The 23,912-nt window shown below is 36.5% G+C and overlaps 2 protein-coding genes across 4 annotated transcripts; one reads left to right on the top strand and one right to left on the bottom strand.

Moving 5' to 3' along the window:
• The first annotated feature begins 301 nt into the window (after positions 1–301).
• LOC107847535 (two-component response regulator ORR26) lies at positions 302–4,609 on the top strand. The gene is given in 6 exon segments (XM_016691838.2): positions 302–651; positions 2,017–2,169; positions 2,282–2,650; positions 2,790–2,866; positions 3,165–3,714; positions 3,717–4,609. Coding segments are annotated over 6 exon segments (1,743 nt in total). The 5' UTR covers positions 302–494; the 3' UTR covers positions 4,154–4,609.
• A 43-nt stretch (positions 4,610–4,652) lies between these two features.
• Positions 4,653–17,634, bottom strand: LOC107847534 (protein WVD2-like 7). Of its 3 annotated transcripts, none has more exons than XM_016691836.2 (11): positions 17,310–17,625; positions 9,230–9,934; positions 8,806–9,108; positions 8,664–8,722; positions 8,432–8,503; positions 7,923–8,025; positions 7,759–7,830; positions 7,141–7,239; positions 6,460–6,558; positions 5,288–5,416; positions 4,653–5,115 (listed from the first exon to the last, which is right to left on the bottom strand). In XM_016691836.2, exons 1-11 carry the CDS (start codon positions 17,376–17,378, stop codon positions 4,900–4,902), a joined length of 1,926 nt encoding a protein of 641 aa, XP_016547322.2. In that variant the 5' UTR covers positions 17,379–17,625; the 3' UTR covers positions 4,653–4,899. The 3 variants fall into 3 exon arrangements, 2 of the variants coding, with proteins under 2 accessions (XP_016547322.2, XP_016547323.2); XR_001667549.2 differs by lacking the exon at positions 4,653–5,115 and adding an exon at positions 6,705–6,957 and having other exon boundaries at positions 5,374–5,416; positions 17,310–17,634; XM_016691837.2 differs by lacking the exons at positions 5,288–5,416; positions 6,460–6,558 and having other exon boundaries at positions 17,310–17,630.
• Between the last annotated feature and the right edge of the window lie 6,278 nt (positions 17,635–23,912).

The following is a 23,912-nucleotide window of genomic DNA, read 5'->3' as shown; positions in this document are numbered from 1 at the left end:
CTAAAATCATGGTTGAAGCTGTTAAAGTAAACATGTCATAAATATCTATTTTATTTTTTTAATATATAAATAACTTATAATAATGAATTAGGGGTGATATTTTTTTTCTAAATTATTTCTGTTTTGAGGTATAATTATAAAAGAAAACCTCTCCACCCATACATATAAAATTTGTGTACACTGTTTTACCCATATCCTATTTAGGAAACTATATTGGATGTGTCGTAAAAAAAGAGCCAAGTCCTACAGAACCGTTGTAACTATAGACACAGCCGGCGCCAAATAGTGATAGTTTCACTCCATCAAAACTTTCCATTATAAAGTCTTTTCTTTCTAGAAAAAATAATAAAAATATCAAAACTTAATGCGTCCCTCTCATTCACTTTCTCTCTCATACACATCACACATCAAAACACAAAACAGTAAAACAGTGTTCATTTGTTTATTCCTATTTATATATATTACCTCCGGGAGTAATACTCCTGGTTGTTTTTATGATGATGGAGAATACTAGTAAAAACAGTGGAGGGTTTTCTACTCCAAGAAGTGATAATAATACTTTCCCAGCTGGTCTAAGAGTTCTTGTTGTTGATGATGATCCTACCTGGTTGAAGATTCTTGAAAAAATGCTTAAGAAGTGTTCTTATCAAGGTTCAACTCATACTCTTTCTTTTTTTTTTTTTTTCTTGATTGAATTGTATTTGGATATGCTACACTTGAGCCGAGAGTCTTTCAGAAACACTCTCTACCTCCCCAAGGTCTGCCTAAACTTTAACCTCTCTAGACCTCAGTTATGAGATCTTACTGGGTATGTTGTTTTTTTTTTGATTGAACTCTGTTTTCACCACTGCAAAAGATACCCGTTTTACTCTGTTTTTTTTTTTTTTTTTTTTTTTTTAAATCTTCTTATTTCTAGAATTTTGATGCTTTCTATGTGAAAAGGCCCTTAACTGTTTAGGGCTAGAGATTCCTAGAATCATGTACTCCTCTATGAGGTTCAAAAAATTATTGAACAACTCTTATGTTGATTGTCAATTATTTCCATTGAGTCATTGACCAAAAACGGAAAATATTCCTTCTATAGATTGTTGCTTCTGCAAAGATTAAATACTACTCCAAATGATCCCTTTTTCCCCTTGGGCAAGCTCAGGAAGGCATCGAAGGGGAGGGGTATTAAGAAATTAATTCGTAGGATTTTCAGACCCACACTCAATTATTGACATCTTAAGATGACTAAGATAACCTTTTTGATGTTCTTGAATAGTGTTAGATTTTATTTCATAGCTCCATTAAATTGTTACACCTCTTTGTGGATGTAAATCTATCCATTTGATCGTCTATATAGAGGTCATGCTTGAGTAAAAAATGAGTAAGATCTTTGTGGTTTGATAATTTAATTGGTCCGTAGCAAGTTGGAGTTGCATTTGATGAATTTAGTTCCATATATTGTGGCAAGTGAACTCCTTTGTGAAGATAACAATGGCTAACTTCACCTTAGTTTTGGCACTGATATGAATTGGTGAGCTTTTCCCTGACCCGACTTTGTGGGATTACACAGGGTATGAATTGGTGATTTTTGATTGTCTTTGAGTAAGTACCTTGAGTGTCACAAATTCACATACTTGTATCACTTTTATTTTCCCAACTCTGGAGTTAGGTCATTTATAATTAGCTGTGCGTCCTTATGATAACACAGACACAATTGCAGTCTTAAACTGATAGCTTGTACTGATTTACACCGTTTTGAGCCAATATGGATTCTCTGTAAGATCCCAACACGCGTCTCATCTCTCCGATTGTATTACTTTGGTGCTGAGGTAGAGAACTCATTGTTGCTAATGAGCTAATTGCTTATAATTTCCCATGAAATTTCTAGATTGCATGCTCAGTTGTGGTTGCTTGATGCACAACAAAGAGATCAAAGAGTACTTGTTAGCTTTAAGTGGATCCATTTATCTCTAATTTTATAGTTGCTATCTTTTGGTTTCTGAAGACCTTATTACTGGTTTCTTCCAGTGACAACATGTGGTCTAGCACGAGAGGCTTTGTATCTGCTCCGAGAGAGGAAGGATGGATTTGACATTGTGATCAGTGATGTTAACATGCCTGATATGGATGGATTTAAGCTTCTGGAGCATGTTGGACTTGAGATGGATCTTCCCGTCATAAGTCAGTTCTCTTTCGTTGATGACTTACTACGTTTTGTTCTGGAATAATATACTAATCGGCTGCTACACTTTTCTCCACTACAATTGCACTGATATTTTATATTCCTTTCCAGTGATGTCTGTTGATGGTGAAACAAGCAGGGTGATGAAGGGTGTTCAACATGGTGCATGTGATTATCTTTTAAAGCCTATACGAATGAAAGAACTTAGAAACATATGGCAGCATGTACTCAGAAAAAAGATGCAGGAGGCAAGGGACGTTGGAAATCATGAACTTGACCAGTATGATGAAGTGTGGATGCTTAATGGAGCTGAAATCCTTTCAGGCAAGAAGAGAAAAGATTTTGACAATAAGCATGATGAAAAAGATATGTCCGAACCAAGAGGTGTTGATTCTTCTTCCATGAAGAAAGCCAGAGTTGTTTGGACTGTAGATCTTCATCAGAAATTTGTCAAAGCTGTTAACCAGATTGGATTTGACAGTACGTTCACTGAAAATTTCTTTCTTACTCTCAAGTTACACAAAATGATTAAAACCAAAACTTTAGCTCCATTAATCTTCAAAGTTTCTCTAGTAATTGTTCTTGGGATATTGTGATAATGTTTTCTTATACTTGGCAGAAGTTGGTCCCAAGAAGATCCTTGACTTGATGGGTATCCCATGGTTGACTAGAGAAAATGTTGCTAGCCATTTACAGGTAAATATTCTTACAACTTGTATTTCTTATGAGGGGCATTTGGTTAAGCAGTTTCTTGCTAGTTGCCTCCACCCTAAAATCAGATCCAGATAGTGGAAAGGCACCTGCGTTTCGATCCAGAGGATTTCAACTATGAGATATTTTATGATGATTAGAGATAACTAAAAGAAAAGATGACTAGCCTATTCACTTAGTTTGAGCTAAACAATGATAACCGCCCTTCACTATATTAATGTGAATGGTTTGAGATTGAGGTTTATAAATTTAAGAGTCTCATAACAGTACCGTTTTCTTGCAGAAGTATCGGCTTTACTTGACTAGGTTGCAGAAAGAAAATGAAGTTAAGGCCTCATTTTGTGGGGTGAAGCATCCAGATGTTTCTTCTCAAGAAACTTCTTCTAGTCTCAGCCTTCAGAATCCAGTGGATGTGTGCACTGATGTTACGAATGACAAGTATGGTGGTGTTTCTGGAGGCAAAGCTATTGTTCAAAATGGGAAATCCAGCATATGTGAGAGCAAGGTAAAGGTTGTTGTTTCAGTGCCAGCAGCAGAGCCTAGTTCTGTGGTTGAAGATAACTTTGGTTCTCCTGCTGCTGTTTCAAAGATAGGCCTCAACGATTCCTTTGGATTGGTGAATACTAATGTTAAGAATTCTAAGGTACCCACTACATATTGCTCTACTGGAGAAGCTCCACAACCTCAATACAAGCAAGACTTTAATCAGTCAGCAAATGGGTCAAGTCACCAACCACTGCCGGTGGTTTCTCATCAAATCCCAGTGGATCACACACAAGAGACTTGTTTTCTCAGCCATGTACCTTCTCGTGAAGAGAGGGACAGACATCCAGATATAAAAATAAACCTTCTTTCTTCAAGAGCAAAAGTGAAGGAGTAGGAAAATATTCTCCAATAGAAAGTACTATTAACTTGTTTCAACAAGTGAATCAACAAGCAAATTTTCATACTCTTCAGCAAATGGCAAGTACTACATGGACTGGGACGAGTCATAATGTAGTCAATGGTCCACAATCAAGCGCAGGAAATCTAACTTCGAGAAGTGGATCAATTGTTGCATCTGCAGGTGAGGACATGTGTGGTGCTTCTATTCTAGGGGAATGTTTTCTAGCTAATAATGGCCTTCCGAACACAGAACAATTTGGCTACAATGATCCACGACCCATTTCTGGAGTTCCAACATGCTTGTATGATACATTGAGGTTTGATTATGAGTATCCAGTTGACTCATTGGAAGGTATTGTGATGGACCAAGGTCTGTTCATAGTCTAACCTTTATCCCATGGGAAGCTTTAGATGGTAGACTTGCTCATCAACTGGCATGGTTTTCCTCTACTAAAGATAGCTTCTCAAGGGGGGAGGAGTAGCTTGTATGGAAGACTCTTCACAAACATGTACTTTAGAGAGCACGTTGGCAAATTTTTAGCACAATAAGCAAGCTTCCTGAACAACTAACAAGTCAAAGCATGCTTAATATCTGGTATTGTAAGTAGATTTAGTAAGGACCACAGAGCATGCAAATGTGCTCATCCCTTTTTATTTTATCTTCTCTTTTTTTTTTTTCTTTGGTAGAAGGGGCGAATCTTGTAAGGCCACGAGTTGCAACCATCGAGCTGCAACACTGCTAGCTAATCCCTTTGCAAATTGTTGTATTCAGCCAAGGCCAAACATGTACTTTAGAGAGCACATTGGCAAATTTTTAGCACAATAAGCAAGCTTCCTGAACAACTAACAAGTCAAAGCATGCTTAATATCTGGTATTGTAAGTAGATTTCGTAAGGACCACAGAGTTCATCCCTTTTATTATATTCAGCCAAGGCCAAAAGTTCATACTATTGATATACAGAAACATGCAGAATTTCACCACTCGAGTGGAAACACAAAATGGACACCCTATTGTATTAGTAGACATTTGGAGATGTATGCACCGCATTTGTGGCCCCTGGAACTTCAAAATAGAAAAGCAGCAGCATTTTGTTAAATGTTTGGAAAATGCTCTGTGTGATTCAGCAGCTGTCTTAAACATGGATATTTGGAGAAGCATTTTCCGGCTCATAGATAAATGATGACTTGGGATTGTCTGATCTACCTTTCACTGGGAAATAAATTGGAAGGTTAGCATCTTTTGATCCCACAGGCTTCCCTGAAATCCTCCAAGGTTGTCGAGGTTTGTTGTCTTGAACTTCTGACTCTGGCTTCCCACTGGATTTAGGTGAGCAAGTTTGTTGTGGCATCTGCAGGCCACAAATATAAAGGTGAGAACCGAAATGTTTACAATTTCAGCAGGCATATAAGACTTTTTATCTAGTGTCCTTGACACGTCTAATAGGAAGGAAATCTCTATCAATTACATATGACTGCTTGCCAATGAAACTTCTACTTATATCAATGGAAAGAGAGTTGTACCTTCTTCATTTGATTACTTGATTCTCTTTCCCGAGGAACGCTTGCATTTGATACAGCTATTGATTGATGAATAAGCACATTTGTTTTAGCTCTTGATGTAAGCTCTTTAGAACTACAAGTGGCTTTCTCCTGCAAAATGAGACAAGTCTCCTCTCGTAGGACATTACAACAGCATACCCAGTGTAATCGGTCCACAAGTGAGGTCTGGGTAAAGAGGCTATATCCGATAGACCCTCGACTCAAAATGAATGTTTTCGAAGCAGGATTGAAAGATATTGTTGTGAAAATAGAAAAACTTCTTATTGATTTGATTAACAATGTACAAGAGGTGCTCTTTCTATATTAATTAATCTAAGGCTATGTAAAAGTTATGTATGATTTTCTCTATTCAGAAGATAGAAATATATTCTAACATGCTTTCTGCAAAGGCAAAAGTGCAAAATTCAACTTGAGTTTGCTTATTTTGAAACATAAGAAACTGACGTTGAAAGCTCACAATCACCAAAAGAAAAAGCAGTGTTGGAATCCTGTCATTCGCAAGGCGCTGGTAACTACACAACATACAAAGTGCTTCTTGCACTACACACAAAAAGGAATCTATTCTCAATCATTAAAAAGAGATCATGTGACAAATATCCAGAAACATTATCGACATAACTTGAATTAGTAGAGGAGTGGGTTAAATGATCCTAGAGGAGTGGCACCTAAACGGTTATACAGAGATTGGAGCACCTGCTCGATAGAGGAGCAGCTCCGGGCACCAAAGGAAGAACAAAAGAAGATTACATTGGCCGGTACCACCTGCCGACAGCGGCAATTGGTGGGTACTGCCTTCTGACAGTGGCACGAGTCTCTACCAAGATCTTAGAAGCTTTAAACCAAGTGAAAATAGAAGTTTCTCATTAACTTGATTAACAATGTACAACAGGTGCTCCTTACATATGATTCTTAGCTATCTATAAATCATGTTTGATTTCTCTATTTAAGTGTGATGAACCTAGACGTGTATGAACCTAGACATATATGATTTTCACTTAGATATTCTAATACCAATGAAAGAAATTAAGTCTTCTTCACTGTTTTGGCACGTGAGACCAATTCAGCCTCATTGGATTCAACAACATTGCGACTAATGGTAGCAGCTAGCTTGTCAATGGGAAAGAGAAGAGTACCTTCTTCATCTGATTACTTGATAATTCTCTTTCCTGATGAATGCTTGTATTTGGTCTAGCTTTTGGTGTACGCACTTTAGAACTACTAATGGCTTTCTCCTGCAAAACAAGACAATTGCACTTCCTAAGTATACTGACAAATGAAATTCAATCTTCTTCCCTGCTCCTGAACATGATACCAGTTCCCCAAACAACATTGTTGCTAATGGTAACACCTAGCTTGTCAAGGAAAACAAGAACGGTACCTTCTTCATTTGATTACCAGATGATTCTCTTTCAAGGTGAATGCTTGGATTTGGTTTAGCTCTTGATACAAAAACTTTAGAACTACCGGTGGAGAAGGCTTTCTCCTGCAGGGTGAGAATTCTCCTTAGTATACTGAAAATGAAATTCAATCTTCATTTGATTACTAGATGATTCTCTTTCAAGGTGAATGCTTGGATTTGGTTTAGCTCTTGATACAAAAACTTTAGAACTACCGGTGGAGAAGGCTTTCTCCTGCAGGATGAGAATTCTCCTTAGTATACTGAAAATGAAATTCAATCTTCTTCCCCGCTCATGAACATGATATACCAGTTCTGCCAACTATGTTGTTGCTAATGGTAACAACTAGCTTAGCTTGTCAAGGAAAACAAGAACGGTACCTTCTTCATTTGATTACCAGATGAACAAGAACAGTACCTTCTTCATTTGATTACTAGATGATTCTCTTTCATGATGTACGCTTGACTTTGGTTTAGCTCTTGATATAAGCACTTTAGAACTACAGGTGGCTTTCTCCTGTAAAACGAGAAATCAACTCACCTTAAAAACAAATTCAATCTTTTTCTCTACTTCCTAGTTGAGGAATAGCTAATGATGATATTACTTTGGAAAATGTGTAAATTCCATGGATATAGTGAGATGGTCGGCAAAATACACAACTTCACATCTTTGGTGGTCTTATCTATTCTTGACATCCTTGTGTTCATTGCATGGAGATAGGAAGACTTGCTAGGTTCATCCCTAATTTTATGCTGAGTACCAATTATGCTGACTACCAACACTACTTTCTAGTGTTGAGGAATAGCTAATGATGATATTACATTGGAAAATGTGTAAATTCCATGGATATAGTGAGATGGTCTGCAAAATACACAACTTCACATGTTTGGTGGTCTTATCTATTCTTGACATCCTTGTGTTCATTGCATGGAGATAGGAAGACTTGCTAGGTTCATCCCTAATTTTATGCTGAGTACCAATTAGCAAGCTTAAATTTCACATATATGCCTCTGGAAATTAAGTGATGGAAATGACCTTTGGTTTGGCTTGTCGCTGCTTTTTTTCTGCCTCCTTTGTGCTCAGTTTTTGTTCTAGCTTCTGAAAGAACTGAAGTGCAACGGATTACAAGTGACTAATCAGATTCAACGGATGAAAAATGGAATAGAAAAACACAGACATCAATTAGCTCCTTCATGTACCTCTCTTCGCTTTGCTGCTCTTTCTTCACTCCTTAAGCTGAAAGGAGAAAATACAGTAGGGGAACATGCTATGTTTCCGTGCTTGTTTATTGGTTTGATATTTCTGCTCCAAAATGTAAAAAAAGCTTGAGCTTCAAAGTGTCCTGACTTAGTAACTTGTGTACGATACACCCTTGTGGTGGGGCCCTTCCCCGGATACTGCGCATAGCGGTAGCTTTAGTGCACCGGGCTGCCCTTTTTTTTTTTTTTTTACTTACTTTTCTTGTGTCCTTCCTAAGTAACTTGTAAGACAAAACATGACCTTGTATTTGCGTCTACTTGCTTAAGAATTAATACATAAAATATTGCAGAAAGGCGTATATATAAACAAATCTTGAAGACCATGCATGCATATAAAAAAAACAAATCTCACTTTACCTTCGTTCCTCAAGAGATATCAAAAAAGTCATTATCAAACTAAAATAAAAGGCAAATTTTCGAACAAAATATGAGATGTTATAAGATCTCACCCCGAGTGTGATAGCGATTCACCCTCTTCTTTTCTGCTTCTACACAATGATTTGTCAAGTTTCGTTCTGTCCCTGCAAGCAAATAGTTTGTTCCATTCAGTAAATGTTTAGACAACGGATGCACACTGAGATCTTCAGCAATAAAGAAAGCCACAGCTTCTGTAAAGACATTTGAATGCTTTGTCTTGCTTTCATTAACCTCGCTCTTTCAGTTCCTAAGCAATACGTTTACCTTCTATTTTCTCGTTGAGGGGTTTCAGAAAGATACTTTGATATCCCACTTACTGATGCCTGCATTTTGCAGAAAAAAGTTAGGTAATTTGATAACAGAAAAGCAACCTATGCAGGAGAAATTGATAAAGATCAATTAATACCAGAGTTGAAGTCTGTTGAACTTTACTATCTCCAGATGTTTTGGTGATGGATCTTACAAGTCTTGAATTCACTATCTTCTCAAGAATCGGAGACAACGTTTTCTTTGTTTCCTTTCTGTGAGAAAAAAACTTGATTGACATGTGACGAGATTTTGGATTCGACAGCTTTTTGTCAATCAGGACTTTTCCGTTCTTTCTGCTAGATGGAGCAGATTTATCAGTCAGTATAGGTTGCAGACCTGTCACCGGTTTGACACGAGATGTGAACTTTGATGATTCAAAGTCTCCCCCCATAGCAGCATTCTACAAGATTGAAGCATATTCAATTAGATATGAAAGAGTCACAAATTAGGCAACAAAGAGGGAATAAACCAGGTAACGGTACAAACCTTTAACGGTACAAAGAGGGAATATTCCCACTTACCTCTACAATAACATTTTCTGGCTGATTCAATGACTTGAGTTCATTCTCTGCTGAATAAGATTGTTTGATAGAGTTTTCAGTCTCAGCAGTTTCCAAATTAATTTCTTCATGAATAGGATAGCTACCACAGGTAGTTGTATTATTATCCCCATTTCCCTGCACTTCTTCAATACCCATATGGCTGCCATTCTCTGGCAACTCAAAGCGCATTGTGCAATGATCAAGATCTGAATCTGTCACATACAAATGATCTTGTTCTCCCTGTGCTTCCTCAGAGTCCTGAGAGTCCCCATAGCTGCCATTCACAGTAAACTCGGATTCCTTTTGAGAATCATCAATAGTTTGAGTTGTCACATTCAACTCTCCCTCTTCTCCATGCGTTTCTTCAATACCCACATAACCGTTGGTCCCTGTCAATTCAGAGTTCACTGTGAAATGATCATTGTTTTGATCTATCACATTCAAATCAGATGACTCATCAACTGCTGCATTTTGTTGCTCTAGCAACAAAACAGCTTTTTTAGCAGCTGCTTTTTTGTGTTGAGTCTCGAAGTAAGCTTTTTTTTCAGCAACTGAACCAGGCCTTGCATACTTCTCAACTTCCTCAAGATACCGATTGCGAGTAAATGAGGACCACTTCTCCCAGGCCAGCGATTCAGACATAAATCTTCCAAATGACACTGATGTTGTTAATGCACGCTCTCCCTGTAATGAGGAATTTTCCAGCTCAGTTTCTAAATGAGAAACTTACCCACATATAAATCGCAAACACTCGGTACTAGAATTGCAAATGATTTGGATCCATAAATTCATATTCCCCAACATGCTAATAATGAAAAACAACAAAGGAGAGCAATTACCATGACTAGCAACAACAACATTGTTGGGTTCAAAGTATATGAAAAGTGTGAATGGGGAACCCAAGTGGACGGAAAAATAGAGAAGAAAACACTGAAAGTGTACTCTAAAATGAAAAGTCTACTAATTTCTCCCACATTGGTGGGAGAATGTGACTTTCAAGTGTTTATATTAAGAAACACTTATTCCACTTGGTAAGTGAGGCAAGAAATAAGAGATGCCTCGCGCCGTCGTCGTTGTTGCTCGCTCGGCTTCGGCCTTGGAAAATGATCGATCAGATTTATATTTTTGGACAAAATTTAATCCGAAGAGAAAATATAAACGCAGTAAATTTTTTCTGTGTTCTTATATATGCATGCATATAGTGTTTTGAACTGATGCTTCAAAAGGATGCACTGTTTCGAACTGATGCAACTCTTCAACGAAATGACACACTGATTCATGAAACGATCTGTCTGTTCGAAAAAGATGCAATCTTTGGACGAACAGACATGATTTTTCAGGAAAGGTCACACACCTTTTAAGTGAACTATTGCCACTTTTCAGAAAAGGCATATGAAGGCTATATAAACCTACTTTCATCCACAGGTTTAGACACGAATTTTCTGAATTACAAACTCTTTTCTTGTTTTCAAAATATTCTGTGTGATCAATCAAATGTTTCGTAGAATCCAGCAATTTGAGGTACCGCTATTATTCTGATTGAAGACCATTTTATCTTGGGAGGAAGATTCCATAACCTCGGGTACAGTGAGAGAAATTATTCCTTAAGGACACTCCGTGAAGTCGGGGGACTTGGCCTTACAAATTCTATTTCATCTATTTTCTGAAAATAAACACACTTCTTATAAAGATTATTCATAATTTAGTGTTGAAGGTGTTAAGTAACTTCAAAAGTGTTCTTGTCTTAAACTTGAACTAAAGTTGAAGTTGGTGTTGCATGTGTACAAATTCTTGTACCCGAACACCATAAAATAACAATCTTAAGGAATAATTTGTAGAATCTGTATTGCTTGTTTTTGTAGATTAAAGCTTTAAGCTTTCTACTCCGTTTGAACTTAACTAGTGATTTGAAGACATAAAATCTTCATCACAAGTTAAAGATCACTCGGTTGACGATTGAAAGTCATAAAAACTTCATCATTAACTAGAAACAAGAAGAAGAGTTTAAAGTTGCTAACTTTATAAGTAGTATTTTGAAAATACTAAATTTTATTGTCTTGTGGTGACAGGAAAAATGACTAACGAAAGTCAAATGCAAGATGCGGCTACGACTGTGGGGGCAACTAGTATTGCCTCAACAAGTCGAGCAAATGCTCCGCAAACAATGGCACCTGCGGAGAAGCCCGAAAAATTTGCGGCCATTGACTTTAAGCGATGGCAGCAAAAGATATTCTTTTACCTCACAACACTGTCTTCAAAGGTTCACTAGTGAGGATGCTCCTGAGGTGCCCGAGAGAACCTCGGACAAAGAGCGTTTCATAATTGTAGAGGCTTGGAAACACTCGGACTTCCTTTGCAGGAATTATATCTTGAGTGGTCTCCAAGACGACCTCTATAATGTTTACAGTGGAACTAAGATATCGAAAGAACTATGGGGGCACTAGAACGAAAATACAAGACAGAGGATGCGGGAATTAAGAAATTCTTTGTTGCAAGGTTCCTGGACTTTAAAATGATAGATAGCAAATCGATTGTCTCTCAAGTGCAGGAATTGAAAATGTTCTTAGTACTCACATGTTGTTTTGTAGGTTTGATTGTGAATGATGCATTTTAAGTAACAGCGATCATTGAGAAGCTACCACATATGTGGAAAGACTTCAAAAACTACTTGAACCACAAACGCAAGGAGATGACTGTCAAAGATCTTATTGTCCGACTGCGTATTGAAGAAGATAATAAGGCTGCTGAGAGAAGGTCAAAAGGGAATTCTACAATTAATGGAGCACATATTGTAGAAGATGACCAAAACAATTTTAAGAAAAATAAGAAAGTTGAACAAGGAAACAATCAACCCAAGAAGAAATTCAAGGGAAAGTGCTTCAACTGTGGCAAGATTGGCCATAAGTCCACAGATTGTCGTGCTCCTAAGAAAGGCAAGAAAAATGACCAAGCAAATATGATTGAGTCCAACAAAGAATGTGATGATCTGTGTGCTATGTTTTCAGAATGCAACTTGGTGGGGAATCCTCGCGAGTGGTGGACGGATTCTGGTGCCACTCGCCATGTTTGTGCCAACAAAGAGTTGTTTTCTTCATTCGCTCCGGCTCAAGTAGAAGAATCTACATGGCTAACTCCGCTACGGCTAAGGTAGAAGGAACAGGAAAAGTGGGCTTGAAAATGACTTCAGGAAAGGTCTTGACACTTAACAATGTCTTGTACGTTCCGGAATTACGTAGGAACTTGATTTCTGTTTCACTTATAGACAAGAACGGATTCAAATGTGTAACCGTTTCTGGAAAAGTAACCGTTTTTTAAATAATTATAATTAACAAAGAAAAAGTGTATGTAGGAAAAGGCTATCTCACCGAGGGCCTTTATAAGATGAATGTAATGAATGTTGAAATCAATAAAAGTTCAAATTCTTCTTACTTGCTTGAGTCTTATAATTTGTGGCATGAACGTTTAGGCCATGTTAATTACAAAACGTTACAAAAACTGATAATAAAATCAAAGTGTCAAACGTGTGTGGAATTAAAGTATGCAAAGCATCCTTATAAGTCCGTTGAAAGGAATTTCAATTCCTTAGACTTAATACACACTGACATTTGTGATATGAAGTCAACACCATCACGTGGTGGGAAAAAGTATTTCATAACTTTTATTGACGATTGCACTAGATATTGTTATGTCTACTTGCTAAATAGTAAGGATAAAGCAATAGATGCGTTTAGGCAATACAAAACTGAAGTAGAAAATCAGTTAGAGAAAAAGATAAAAATGATAAGAAGTGATGGGGGCGGAGAATATGAATCTCCCTTCGCTAAAATATGTGTAGAGAATGGAATCGTTCATCAAACTACGGCCCCGTATTCACCTCAATCTAATGGAATTGAGGAAAGAAAAAATCAAACGTTGAAGGAAATGATGAATGCCTTACTTATAAGTTTCGATTTACCGCAAAACTTGTGAAGGGAGGCTATCCTTAGAGTTCCCCATAGTAAGACACAATCAATTCCTTATGAAAAATGAAAAGGAAGAAAACCCAACTCGAAATATTTCAAAATGTGGGGGTGTCTAGCAAAGGTCCAAGTTCTTATGCATGCCTAAAAAGGTTAAGATAAGACCTAAGACTGTGGACTGCGTGTTCATAGGATATGCTAAAGCATGTCGATTTTTGGTTCATAAATTCGAACATCCGGATATAAATGAAAATACGGTAATTGAATCAGATAATGATGAATTCTTTAAAAACATTTACCCGTATAAAATTAGACATGAACAGTCTAGTGGAGGATCTAAACGACCTCGAGATGAACCAAGTGAGAATGTATATAATGAAGAGAATCGAAGACGTAGTACACGTCAAAGAACGTCTACTTCGTTTGGATCAGATTTTGTAATATTTCTCTTAGAAAATGAGCCTCAAACATTTAAAAAAGCGATGTCGTCGTCACACTCATTCTTTTGGAAAGAGGCAGTTAACAGTGAGATTGATTCAATCTTAAGCAACCATACGTGGGAATTGGTTGATCTTCCTCCAGGAAATAAACCTTTAGGTTCTAAATGGATCTTCAAAAGGAAAATGAAGACGGATGATACTATTGACAAATACAAGGCAAGACTTGTAGTAAAAGGCTTCAAACAAAAAGAAGGCCTTGATTACTTTGATACATACTCGCCAGTAACAAGGATAACATCGATTTTAATGTTAATTGCCTTGGCAGCGGTATATGATCTTGAAATCCATCAAATGGATGTGAAAACCGCATTCCTAAATGGAGAATTGGAGGAAGAAATTTACATGGAACAGCTTGAGGGTTTTGTGGTTCCAGGAAAGGAGAAAAAGGTGTGTAAACAATGGCATGTAAAGTTTGACCAAACCATGTTGGAAAACGGATTCAAGATAAATGAATGTGATAAATGTGTTTATATTAAAGACACTCCGAATCACCAAGTCATTGTTTGTTTATATGTGGATGATATGTTGATCATCAGTAGAGACATTTCTGACATAAATGCAATAAAATGAATGCCCAAGAGTAAGTTCGATATGAAAGACCTTGGAGTTGCGGATGTGATCTTAGGAATAAGAATCCATAGAACTCCACAAGCATTGGCATTGTCACATTCTCATTATATCAAAAGTATACTTGAAAAATTTAAGTATATGAAATTCAGTATTGCCAAGACTCCATTAGATGTGAGCTTTGCACTTCGAAAGAATGTAGGTGAAAGTGACTCACAATTGGAGTATGCAAGAGTATTGAGATGTTTAATGTATATAATGAACTATACACGACAAGACATAACATGCGCTGTTAGTAAATTGAGTCGGTACACGAGTAATCCCAACAAAACTCATTGGATGGCAATGAAAAGAGTTTTAGGGTATCTCAATACACTTAAGACTATGCCTTGCATTATAATAAATATCCCGCAGTACTCGAAGGATATAGTGATGCAAATTGGATCATCTGATCGAATGAAGTAAAATCCACAAGTGGATATGTATTTACTATCGGTGGAGGAGCAGTCTCTTGGAAATCATCCAACCAGACTTGTATTGCTCACTCTACAATGGAATCTGAATTTATCGCATTGGATAAAACCGGTGAAGAAGCAGAATGACTCCGGAATTTCTTGGAAGATGTTCCATACTGGCCCAAACTAGTGACACCAGTATGTATACACTGTGATAGCCAAGCGACAATAGGTAGGGTAGGGAGCATGATGTACAACGGTAAATCTCGTCACATACGACAGAGACATAATACCGTTAGGAAACTTCTCTCTAGTGGAATTATCACTGTTGACTATGTAAAGTCAAAGGATAATATGTCGGATCCACTTACAAAAGGCCTATCTAGAGAAGGAGTGGAAAAGACATCCAAGGGAATGGGTTTAAGGCCTAGGACAAGTCAGCATGACGGTAACTCTACCTAGCAGACTGGAGTTCCCAAGAGCTAGGTTCAAGGAGATCAAACAAAGTTGTGTCTGACAGGTTTAACATTGTCAATTACCCAACTCATTCCCATGATGTAGACAATGTTTAGTAAACAAGAATAAGACTTAAGGTGAAAAATCTTTTAATGATTATCTAAATTTGGCAGATTTGACCAAATAGTTTAATCTATAGGATTGAACGTTTAGAAATCACCTATGTGAGGGCGAAGTGGAAGCCGCTTCAAGGAGAATGTTAGTAAAGACTTCTTCTCTAAGCTCTCATGAAATCGGGACGTGTTCATGGCTAAAAAGAACAAAACTGTGAGAACCATAAACGGTAAAAGGATGGTTGTGTGACATGTGTTGTCTAGGTGTATAGTAAAGCTCGACAGTTCAAAGATATCAAATCTACCGATTGACCGAGTGCATCCGATGCATGTTCACTACAGAAAGTTTAAAGGGAAACCCACTTATCCAAATGCAATCAATCTTTGCTTGATGATCACATACTTGTCCGTAAAATTTAATGAAAAATAGTCATTCCCCATTCATGTGGGGGATTGTTGGGTTCAAAGTATATGAAAAGTGTGAATAAAAAATGGAGGAACCCAAGTGGAAGGAAAAATAGAGAAGAAAATACTAAAATGGAAAGTCTATTATTTCTCCCACATTGGTGGGAGAATGTGACTTTCAAGTGTTTATAATAAGAAACACTTATTTCACATGGTAAGTGAGGCAAGAAATAAGAGATGCCTCGCGCCGTTGTCGTCGTCGCTCGCTCGGCTCGGCTTCGGATTTGGATTTGGATTTGGATTTGGAAAATGATCGATCGATGAGATCTATCTTTTTAGACAAAATTTATTTGACAGAAATTTAATCCAAAGGGAAAATATAAACGCAGTAAATTTTTTCTGTGTTTTGATGCTTCAGAAGGATACACTCCTTCAACGGAATGACACACTGATTCATGAAATGGTCTACCTGTTCGGAAAAGATGCAATCTTTAGACGAAGAAAAGGTCACACCTTTTAAGTGAACCATTGTCACTTTTCAGAAGAGGCATATGAAGGCTATATAAACCTGCTTTCATCCACAGGTTTAGACACGAATTTTCTGAATTACAAACTCTCTTCTTGTCTTCAAAACATTCTGTGTGATCAATTAAACTATTGAGTGAGTTCGTTGAATCCAACAATTTGAGGTACCGCTATTGTTCGGATTGAAGGCCATTTTGTATAGTGAGGGGAATTATTCCTTAAGACACTCCGTGAAGTCAGGGGACTTGGCCTTGCAAATTCTATTTCATCTATTTTCTGAAAATAAACGCACTTCTTAGATATATTATTCATAATTTAGTGTTGAAGGTGTTAAGTAACTTCAAAAGTGTTCTTGTCTTAGACTTGAACTAGAGTTGAAGTTGGTGCTGCATGTATATAGATTTTTGTACCCAAACACCATAAAATAACAAACATACCCAGTGTAGGGTCTGGGGAGGGTAGTGTGTACGAGAACTTACCCCTACCATGGGAGGTAGAGAGGTTTCCGATAGACGCTATGGAACAACAACATAATCCTAAAATGAAGTGTAATTCTGCTCCTGCTGGATCAAAACACACAAAAATAAACTCTAATTCTACGGACTAACGAGGACTGAGTCAATTCAATGAAGAACTGATGATAACAACAACAACAGCAAGAATAACAACTACAACCAAATGCCAAACAAGTTGGAATTGACGGTATGAATCCCTAATTCCGTTTGACCGGTATCATTAAGAGAAATGACAAACAATAAATTGATTATGTCGATATCTGGGATGCAGAAGCTACAGAACGTAAAAGCAAACCTAGTGCCCGTTTTCAGCAGTCAAAAGATTTCATAAGCCCTTGCATGAAAAGGGGCAGAAGATTGTATTTCACCAATACCCATTAGCTCAAAGGAAAAAATTGCATTTTACCAAGACTCAAAGAAGAGAATATTTAACTGAATATTGACAAAAAAACAGTAAAACTTGCTATTCACCCTCATAGGCGCAAAGGGGCAAACGATTGCAATTTGCGGAGAGCCGGAGACCCATTAGCTCAATTAAGCAAAAGAAAAAAAAAAAAGACTAACCACATTGCGTTCTTGAGAGGGTTGAGAAAAGGATCGCACTAAACAAGCTGAAGAAGAAGATTCACACATTTCCTTTTACCTACAGAAACAGAACCCCAAGAAACCCCTCTTTTTTTTTTCTTCAAATTTTTCTTCTTGGTTCTTGGAACCTAAAAAAGGTGTTCTTGTTATAGAAAGAAAAAAATCAACTTTTCTTGGATGGAGAAATGTAAAGGGGAAGGGGGTTATAGAGGGTATTTGTGATAACTGATAAGATTGGAACGTTATACTTTCGGACAACGATTATTTTCCAATCCAAGTCATACAGGAATGTGGCCATCCCAACGGCTAGTTTTCTTTCTTTTCGACTTCTTTTTTCATAATTATCTCCGACTCTCGGCTCATAATAATCTTAGTGGTTTGAATTTTCTATTTAATTAATATCCTAAATTATCTGTCCTAATCACCCACATTACAATGGAAAAACATTCTATCAAGTACAATTCGAAGATCCCGATCAAACAATTCAAATTCTGTCAAGTAATATTCAAAGACCTTGTAGATTTATGTCGTGTGTATCATAAAATAATTTATGATTCAGATGTATCTGAATACATATATACTCATAAAAGGAATTAAAAATGACAAAAATCACTAATTATAGTTAACTTATGGCACTTGAGAAAGTACCAAACAACTAAAAGTTACCTATGACACTTGAGAAAGTACCAAAACAACTAAAAAATTTCCAACAAAAAAAAAGTAAATAAAAATTACATTTTGACTCATTTTCTCAAATGTATTTTGACGGTCGTTTGGAGTGAGGTATAAGGGATAAATAGTCACGGAATAAAATAAAGGACTATTTTATCTCATGTTTGGTGTGAGATATTAGTCAATACCGAGATTATTTATCCCACCATTTACACCATAGTGATGGGATAAGTTATCTCATATACATAGTGGAATAACTAATTTATTAGTTATCCTAAGATAACTCTTTCCCAACCAACGATTACAGTGCAACCTTCTTGTTGGAGCTTTTTAGACCATTGTTAAAATATAGTATAATACAAGATTAAAATAAATAAATAAATAAATAAAACTTAAATAGGTCAAACAAACATTTTTTTTTGGGACAAACAAACATCAAGGGTGTGTTTGGTATGATGGAAAATATTTTCCATAAATATTTTCCATGGAAAATATTTTCCATGGAAAATGTTTTCCTAGAAATAGTTTTTCTGGAAAATAAGTTGGTTTACTACTTATTTTCTCATGTTTGGTTGGCGAGTTGAAAACATTTTATGGTGTTTGGTTGGTGATAGAAAATATTTTTTAGAAAAATATTTCTAGTGTTTGATTGGTGAGTGAAAAAATATTTTTTAGAAAATACTACTAACTGTTAACTAGTATATCAGTGCCTCTAGCAACTCAACAATTTATAAGAACTAATTTAAGCATAACAAATAATATCAATATCGAATACTAAAATATTACAATCACTAAAGTTAATCAACTACTAATTAGCAAATATAGGAGATATTTTTCAACATTTTATTAAAATAATCTCAAGATACTACAATCAATAGAAATACAACAGAACGACAAACTTATTCAACCTTGTGAAACAAGCTACATCGATGACATAATAAAATATGCAATTAGCAAAAGTAACATAGGTAAGTCTTCCTCTATGCATATGAAAATAACAATACATTCAACGAACATTGGAAAAGAAAAAAATTCAGGCTTCACTATTTTTTTATTTCAAGCGGTGAAAAATTGAAGCAAAGCACAGTGAAAAATATTTTTGAGTAATGTGAATTTTGTAAGAAATGTGAATATGAGTGTTGTTGGGGTGGAAAAAAGGGGTGGGGGTGGGACACAAATCACATTTGTCATTTTCCGAAAAATGACTTTCCTTGACCCATGAGGGTCATTTTCCCTCAAATGAAGGAAAATAAGTTATTATGGAAAATATTTTCCCAACATTTAACTACAACTAAACAAGGAAAAATAAGAAAACGTTTTCAGAAAATATTTTTCATCATACCAAACACACCCTAAAAGAAAAAAAAACTTACATAAATCCCTTCATGTTTACCCATAATTACTCCTTATCCTTTTAAAATTTTTTTTTTACTTAAAATCCAGATTTTCTGAGTTTTCAGATACAAGTTTTGTGAAAAGAGATACATAATGTCTGATACGTTTATTTAAACCAAAAATCATGCTAAATATGAAAAATAATGGTTCCGTACTTTAATTAGGAGTGATACACGCTTCTAAATCTTAAACCAATAGTAAATAATTAGTTATTATGATGATTTTTAAATCTTCCTTCTTCTCAAAATCATTTTTCTATCACATTTCTTTTTTTTTTTTTACAATTGACAATGAATATCTCAGTCTTATTACGATATTTCAGTGTTTAGATTACTGATGTAAAGTATGATGGATATAAGAGTGATTACATTGTAATCGAAGAATATATAACATATGAAAAATTAATTTCGGCCATTGCTGTAGAACTTGAAATAGAAGAAACAAGGAAAAAAAATCAAAACTGATACGTTGTTGATGGAAACTCATCTACCTTGCTTATCTGTAACACCCCGAATTTTGGTCTCTGAAAATTTTTGAGTTTTTGAACTCACTACCCAACCTACGACTCACCTTACGAGTCGTAAGGTGTCCTTACGTCATAGGAGCTAAATCATCATCTGACTAGTAAGTGGTACCTATGCTACAATCCTGATTACGACTAGAGGTCACGAGTCGTAAAGAATCATTACGAGTCGTACGATGTGAGTCATAGGATCAATAGTATCTACGTTCCCAAGGACTCTGCCTTGACTACGAGTTAAGGGATGACTCATAGCCAGTCGTTACGAGTCATCGGGTGACCCGTAGCGATTGGACAGTAAATTTTAATATTTTAATCAAGGGCATTATGGTCAATTCCCCCATTCCCCACTTAGACCCCACATACATAAAACACTTTGGGGACCCTGTTTTCAATACCTATCTATTGTAAATACTCTCTCAAATTCTCTCAAATTTCCCATTCAAAGATAAAATAATATAAGAAGAAACTACGAAAATGGAAATGACATAAAACAAAGGAAACAGACTAAATACAAAATCACAAAAACAAGAAAACAATGAAATGGAACGATAAAGTAAAAGACAGATAGATTGACATAAGTTGATAACGAGAGGACAACCAAGGGTATACTAAACCCTAGACCTTCCTATCAATTATTGATAACACCAACCTCTTACGAGGACACAAACAAAAATGGATTCCTGAGCACCCATGTTTCTCAACAACCAAAGAAACTCCCAACAAGTTTCAATAAAAACACTCACAAGTGTATCTCAATTTATCATTCAGCAACTATCTCCAAATGAAGAAAAACCTAGCTATTTATAAACCAAAGGCCTTTATTACAAAATGAGCCCAAAAGTGACCCTAAATATCAAGGGGCCAAAAAATGACCCCAAATACCAAATGCCCATATGTGGGCCCAAACTCCCTTCCTTTGCTTTGTGGACCCCGTACTCTTCACGCTATCTTCCAAATACATCATGCCTCAATAATACAAGTGAGGACATCATCAAATATAGCTATTCCTATGCTCTAATCTATCCTCCAATCTCGTATGTGCTTTCCTAGGATGATCAAGTTGTGGATTCTAAGGTTTTGTCCTTAAAGCATAAATCCCAAAAGAGTGGAGCTCATTTGGCTTATATCACAAGGCTAGGCTTTCAAGAAGTTTGTCATATAGGGCTCTAAGGGTGAATTCTTCTTAAATTTTTTGGGGATTAAGGCATGTATCTCTCTCCCTAAACTTGTGTTTTCATTATTGCATGAATTGGTTTAATATTCACATGGTTTTGATATTGGGTCTTCAATGATGACTTTAGGTTTTTCATGTAAATTGTTTAAATGTTTTTCCTATGATTATTATGGATTTGTTGTGCATTGAATTGATGATTTGTGAACCCATGGGGTTCATGGGAGTGGTGAATGAAATAGGGGTACAAGGATTCCCAAAATTTATAAACAATGGAACTAAAGGTATAATGATTCCCCCAAATAATTAGTTTTTGGCAGTAACAGTTATGAGAACCCCAATCCACTTGCATAATTGGCTTTAGAATGTGATTAATCAATTGGTTTGGTTTATTTCCTTAAAACTAATGCCTTGCATAAATGGCTAAATGGTTAAGGATGACATTAAAAAACCTTGTGGGGTACAAGGATTCCTATAAGCGGATAATAATGATTTTGAAAACCTTTTGGGATACAAGGAATCCCCAAAATCAATTTTAATAATGGAGTCTAGGGTATAAGGATTCCCCAAGTGTTGGTGTAATGACATTCTCCTGCAAGATATAGTAGGTATGATGATACCACTTAACAATGCCTTAATTATTGACTTCTTGGACTAGTGGATGAGTTATGTGCTAAATGTTTTAATTGGGCTTGAAAGGAATTGTGTAGCTAGCCGTAAAGGTGGAGGTCCCGAGGGACTAATATTAAAAACTCACGGATTATGTAGCTAGCCGTGAAGGTGGAGGTCCCAAGGGACTAATATTGAAAACTCACGTTTTCCAATGTGAGGGTTGGTTTAGATAACCGTGTGTTTATGTCACGCAATATATATATAAATATATATATATGTGTGTATGTGTATATATATATATATATGTATGTATGTATCATGGATGACATAGGGTATAAGAAATCCCCGCCTTCTTATGATATCTCTGATTTGTGCGGCTAACACACACTGAGGCCCAATCAAGGGGTGACAGCTAGACCCATATAGCCCGTGGGTTGTTATTAGGATGGTCAAGTTACACAATCCAGATTAATTTTTAAAGTTCATGCTAAACCTTATTTCCTACCCCAATATGTGTTATATATTTATATGTATAAATATATGATTGTATGCACTAGATTTTGACTGATTTTGAATAGTTGACTATGGCATTATTTTACCCTCTTATCCCCAAGTTACATGCTAGTGCTCAACCCGCTAACCATTTCTGCACGCTGTATCTCCACGCGATGAAGGTATTAGAAACACTTCCACTTTTCCAAGGTATTAGTTTTCTGTCCCACCTAAGGATAATGTAGACGGAACCCATCCTACCTATGGGGTACAAACCTGGTCTAGGGTCCCAACTTCTGATTATACTATCCCTCGTGAAGTTCTATCGATCCCTTCTTGTTGAATGCTATTACTTTTTTGGGTCATGTTGTTTCTAGTGAAGGGATAATGGTAGATCCACATAAAGTTATGGTAGTTATGAAGTGGTCTAGACCCATGACTCTAATCGATATTCAGAGCTTCTTTGGTTTAACCAGGTATTATAGGAGGTTTGTGGTGAGCTTCTCGTTGTTTGCTGCCCCGTTGACAAAGCTAACCCAGAAAAAGGTAAAGTTTTTATGGTCTGATGTTTGTGAGAGAAGTTTTAAGAAGTTGAAGGATAAGTTGACTTCTGCTTCTATTTCGTCCCTGCCCGAGGGTACTGATAGTTTTATTGGGTATTGTGATACATCCCATGTAGGACTTTGTTGTGTTTTGATGTAACATGACAAGGTGGTGGTATGCTTTTAGGTAGCTTAAAGTTTATGAGAGAAATTATCCGACTCATGATTTGGAGTTATTGGTTATGGTGTTTTCCTTGAAAATATAACCTTACTACTTGTATAGGGTATATATTGACATTTTCTCAGATCATAAGAGCCTGCAACACGTGTTCACCCAGAAGGAGTTGAATCTCAGGGAAATGAGATGTCTTAATTTGCTCAAGGATTATGATATGACTTGAGTTGCTCAAGGATTATGATATGAGTCTCCATTATCATCCAGGTAAAGCTAATGTGGTTGATGGTGCTCTTAGCAGGTTGTCCATGGGAAGCTTATCTCTTGTGTATGAGGGAAAAGAAGGTTTGGTAAAGGATATTCACCGGCTGGCTAACCTTGGAGTTTGTCTTCTGAACTCAGAAGATGGAGGTGTGATAGTTCAAGAGGTGGTTAAATCATCTTTTATTGTGAAGGTGAAAGAGAAGTAGGTTTTGGATCTTATCTTGATACAAATTAAAGATGATGTGGGTCAACAGAAAGTGATGACTTTCGAGACTGGTGGTGATGGTGTCTTGAAGTACCAAGGTAGGTTGTGTGTTCCTTATATTGATGGGCTACAAGAAAGGATTTTGGCTGAGGCTCATGAGCCTCGATATACGATTTATCCTGGTTCGACAAAGATGTACCATAACTTGAAGGAGATTTACAACAACAACAACAAACCCAGTGTATTCCCATATAGCGTCTGGGGAGGGTAAGATATACACAGTCCATACCACTACCTCCGGAGAAGTAGCAAGACTGTTTCCGATAGACCCCTAGCTCAAGACAAAAAATATTAATCAAATCCACAAAAAAGTATGTAACAAGATGACAAGACATAAATACACCACCCACAAGGAATAACAACTAAAGAATAATACACCATCGCAATACAACATGCAACAAGGTAGCATACCAAGAATAATACACCCACTAAGCTACGCCCTACCTTACCGACCCAAACTAACACTAGCCT

The sequence above is a fragment of the Capsicum annuum genome, chromosome 11, assembly GCF_002878395.1.
Source record: "Capsicum annuum cultivar UCD-10X-F1 chromosome 11, UCD10Xv1.1, whole genome shotgun sequence".
NCBI classification, from domain to species: domain Eukaryota; kingdom Viridiplantae; phylum Streptophyta; class Magnoliopsida; order Solanales; family Solanaceae; genus Capsicum; species Capsicum annuum.
Note: the sequence above shows the minus strand (reverse complement) of the source record. Positions and strands in the feature narration are given on the sequence as shown.